Source organism: Glycine max, chromosome 10, assembly GCF_000004515.6.
Source record: "Glycine max cultivar Williams 82 chromosome 10, Glycine_max_v4.0, whole genome shotgun sequence".
NCBI lineage: Eukaryota > Viridiplantae > Streptophyta > Magnoliopsida > Fabales > Fabaceae > Glycine > Glycine max.
The window spans coordinates 31,696,894-31,701,004 of NC_038246.2; the positions used below are offsets into that span (position 1 = coordinate 31,696,894).

General features: G+C 38.9%; 1 protein-coding gene across 1 annotated transcript; it reads left to right on the forward strand.

Moving 5' to 3' along the window:
* Positions 1–611: 611 nt before the first annotated feature.
* Positions 612–3,886, forward strand: LOC102668952 (uncharacterized). The gene is made up of 4 exons (XM_006590030.1): positions 612–992; positions 1,101–1,304; positions 1,559–2,135; positions 3,792–3,886. Exons 1-4 carry the CDS (start codon positions 612–614, stop codon positions 3,884–3,886), a joined length of 1,257 nt encoding a protein of 418 aa, XP_006590093.1.
* Positions 3,887–4,111: the final 225 nt, after the last annotated feature.

Consider the following 4,111-nt stretch of genomic DNA (forward strand, 5'->3'; position numbering starts at 1 on the left):
AGTTATGGAATGCCTCTAATGCTTTTGAATCTTTATTGAGACAAAAATCTAGGGCCAGATGGCTGAAGGAGGGGGACTACAACACTGCTTACTTTCACAAATACATGAATTTCAGGAGAGCTCATAATAATATTCCAGGTATATTTATATATGGGGAGTGGATCCAGCAACCTGATGCAGTGAAAAATGAAGCTGCTGCCAACTTCTTCCATAATAGATTCACTGAGCAGATGCATTCTAGACCTACCTTGGATAGAGTTCACTTCAAATCTATTTCTCAGAGGCAAAAAGAACAGCTGACTGTCCCATTCTCTGACCAAGAGATCAAACAAGCAGTGTGGAGTTGTGGAAGGGATAAGTGTCCTGGGCCTGATGGCCTTAACTTCAATTTTATTAAGGAATTCTGGGATGTGTTGAATCCTGAGTTTTGAAGATTCGTGGATGAGTTCTATGCTCATGAAAACTTTCCTAGAGGCTCCAATGCTTCCTTTGTGGCTTTAATTCACAAAATGTATCACCCACAGTCCCTAAATGATTACAGACTCATATCCTTGATAGGCTGCATGTATAAAGTCATAGCTAAGCTTTTATCTAATAGATTAAGGTTTGTTATGGATGAATTCATTGATGAAAGACAGTCAGCTTTCATTAAAGGAAGACATATACTTCATGGGATCCTGATTCTTAATGAGGTGGTGGAGGAAGCAATGAGAAGCAAGAAGCCAGCAATGATTTTCAAGGTGGATTTTGAAAAGGCCTATGACTCAGTGTCTTGGTCCTTCTTGGATTATATGTTGCTTAGATTGGGTTTCTGCCAAAAATGGAGAAGATGGATCTCAGCTTGCCTACATTCAGCAACCATATCAGTTTTGATTAATGGTAGCCCATCTAAGGAGTTCAACCCCTCAAGAGGCTTGAGGAAAGGAGATCCTTTAGCCCCCTTGCTCTTCAATATAATTGGGGAAGGTCTCACTGGTATGATGAGGGAAGCAGTTCACAAAAATCTTTATAGAAGCTATCTAGTTGGAAAAAAGAGAGAACCTGTTAATATTTTGTAGTATGCTGATGATACTGTTTTTGTGGGTGAGGTTGATTGGCAGAATGTTCATGCTATAAAGGCCCTACTTAGAGGCTTTGAATTGGCTTCTGGCTTGAAGATTAACTTTGCTAAAAGTCAATTCGGGATCATAGGAGGTGGAGTTAATTGGGGTTTGGCAGCAGCTAATATCCTGAACTGCAGTCAAATGAATTACCCCTTTCACTATTTAGGCATTCCCATTGGTGCCAATCCTTCCAGTCTGATGGTTTGGGAGCCTCTCATTACTAAATTCAAAGCAAAACTATCCAAATGGGCCCAGAAAGATATATCCATGGGGGGAAGGTCACACTTATCAATTTTGTTCTCAATGCTCTTCCAATCTATCTTCTTTCCTTTTTCAGGATTCCCCAAAGGATAGTCCAAAAATTAATTTCCTTACAAAGGAAATTTCTGTGGGGAGGAGACAATACTCATAATAAAATTCCTTGGGTGAAATGGGTTGATATTTGTCTGCCCAAGAATGAGGGGGGATTGGGTATAAAGGATATTTCGAAGTTCAATGTAGCCTTGATGGGTAGATGGATATGGGCTTTTGCATCTGGTCAGCAGCAGCTTTGGGTAAGAGTTCTAATCTCTAAATATGGTGGATGGCCTGAGTTCCAGCATGATACAGATAAGAGGGGATTTTCTCATTGGTGGAGGGACCTTAGAAAGATATTTCACCAGTCAGATCACAATATCTTCAAGCACCAATTGACTTGGAAAGTGGGATGTGGGGAAACAATCAAGTTCTGGACAGACAAGTGGCTAGGGGAAGATTATACCCTTGAACAGAAATATAATCAGCTTTTTCTGATTAGTAGGCAGCAAAATTCTCTCATCTCAAATATGGGAGAATTTAATCATGATAGCTGGGAATGGAACCTTAGATGGAGAAGGAACTTATTTGATCATGAAAGTGATTTAGCTGTGCAGTTTATGGAAGAAATCTACTTTGTCCCTATACAGCGACATATCAAAGACTCTATGTTGTGGTTGGCTGAACCCCATGGCCAATATACTACTAAATCAGCTTATAGATTGTGCATTAACCCCAGTACATCAAGTGTAGATGAGAACATTTATAAGATAATTTGGAAGCTGAAAATCCTAAGGTAGCCAAATGGAAGCAGAGATGTCTCTCTATGGGAGGCAGGATATTCCTAACAGCCCTTCCTATCTACCTACTGTCATTCTTCAAAATTCCTAAAAAAGTGGTGCATAAGGTAGTATCTATTCCACACTTGGTCTTGGTTAAATGGAATGGAGACAGACTTCCATCTTCAGATTTTTGCAGTGCAAAAAAAAAAAAAAACAATCATGCAAGCATATTTGAAAACTTAAAATACGAATAACTCAAGTTAAAATCAATTCATTTTTTACAACTGTGAACAAATTAACTAAGGTACAGTAGGCAAATTTGTTTTCACTAATATTAGTAGGTCATCACCACTGCAGTAGAATTTAAGTTAAACTTAGATAAATACCTTATGAAGAGGCCAGCTACCTTGTCACAGCTAACAAGTCAGAACTGAACAAATTTCTGCATGTATAATTGAACAAATTTGTTATCAAACTTGTGTGTGTGCCTTTGTATGATGAGTGTGTGTGTCATCAGTGTGTGTCTGTGTGTTTCTATCATACGTGTGTGTGTGTGTGTGTCATTAGGGTTTGTGTGTGTGTGTGTGTGTGTGTTTCATGACCAATTTTTCTTACTCGCAATTCAGTGGCAGTGTATTGCTTAGGCTTCCGTCGAAATGAAAGGAAAATCAACGAGTCTCAAAGAACAACTTCAGTCTTCACTCTTCACTAGTTGAACACAAATAAAAAAAAAATTAAACTACTTCAAGGATAAATAAAAGGTTCAGAAGCAGCAGACCTAGATTGTCTAAGCTATTTTATAATGGGCAGCTATAGTTACAATGATGATGAAATGAACTATTGAAAAAAAAGTATAAAATACAGAAGAATAAAAAAATAATTAAGGGCAGAACTCAAAAGCTTTTAGCCATGCTGCTTGGAATTTAATCAATTAAGGGCTGAACACTTGTTCTTCAATTGTAGCAAAACCCTCCCTTTATGGTGGGAATCAATGTCCTGGGTTAATCTTATCACTGTAATGCCACAAAATCATAGGGACCATTTTCTGCAACATGGAATGGAGGTAGCAGATGGAGTCAGGTCCAAAACCTGGAAATGCTGGTGGATTGCTTTAACTTGGACAATATGGCACCATAGAAATAAGGTGGTGTTCCAAGATACAACTTTTCATGGAACCAAACTGTTAGAAGATGCCATATTCCTATTATGGTCGTGGATCAAAGCAATGGACAAGGATTTTACTCTTCATTTTAACCAATGGTCCTCTAATCTTAAGGAAGGTTTTAGGAACTAGGAGGCGTTAACTCTTAAACTCTTAAACTGTTACAAGAACACAATAAGGGTAAGGGAAACTGTTAAACTCCAATAATAGGCGTTAACTCTTAAACTCTTAAACTGTTACAAGAACACAATAAGGGTAAGGGAAACTGTTAAACTCCAATAATAGGCGTTAACTCTTAAACTGTTACAAGAACACAATAAGGGTAAGGGAAACTTCACTAAGGAGAAGAAGCACAAATTTGTCACGATGCTCGAGTTAAATATGAGATACCCTAGCCATGTTTAGTTCACTAAGTGTGCGATACATGAATGCAATCAAATACTCATACAGGATTAGACCAAACATACCTACGTGAGGTGGCGAAGGAGAAGAAGCACAGACTTCTGACGATGCTCGAGTGCGACGAACACGATGCTCGACCTTAGACAAAATGATGGTCAGATGGAGAACATACAGCTTCAAGGTAGATGGAGAACAAAGAGAGCAAGAAAGCATAGATGGAGAAGAAGACAGAGAGAAGGACAAGACAACGCGAAGGAGACAAAACATACCTAGGTATGGTGGCGAAGGAGAAGAATCAGAGACTTGTGACGATGCTCGAGTGCGACAAACACGATGCTCAGATGCACACAGGGACGGTTTCGCTAGAT

Excerpts from the sequence above, each read along its gene's own strand:
- LOC102668952 (XM_006590030.1), top strand. The coding sequence starts at position 612 with ATGGATGAATTCATTGATGAAAGACAGTCAGCTTTCATTAAAGGAAGA. Across the intron at positions 1,305-1,558 it reads CCAATCCTTCCAGTCTGATG|AATGAGGGGGGATTGGGTAT; the intron begins GTTTGGGAGCCT and ends TGTCTGCCCAAG. Across the intron at positions 2,136-3,791 it reads TAGATTGTGCATTAACCCCA|GATTAGACCAAACATACCTA; the intron begins GTACATCAAGTG and ends ATACTCATACAG.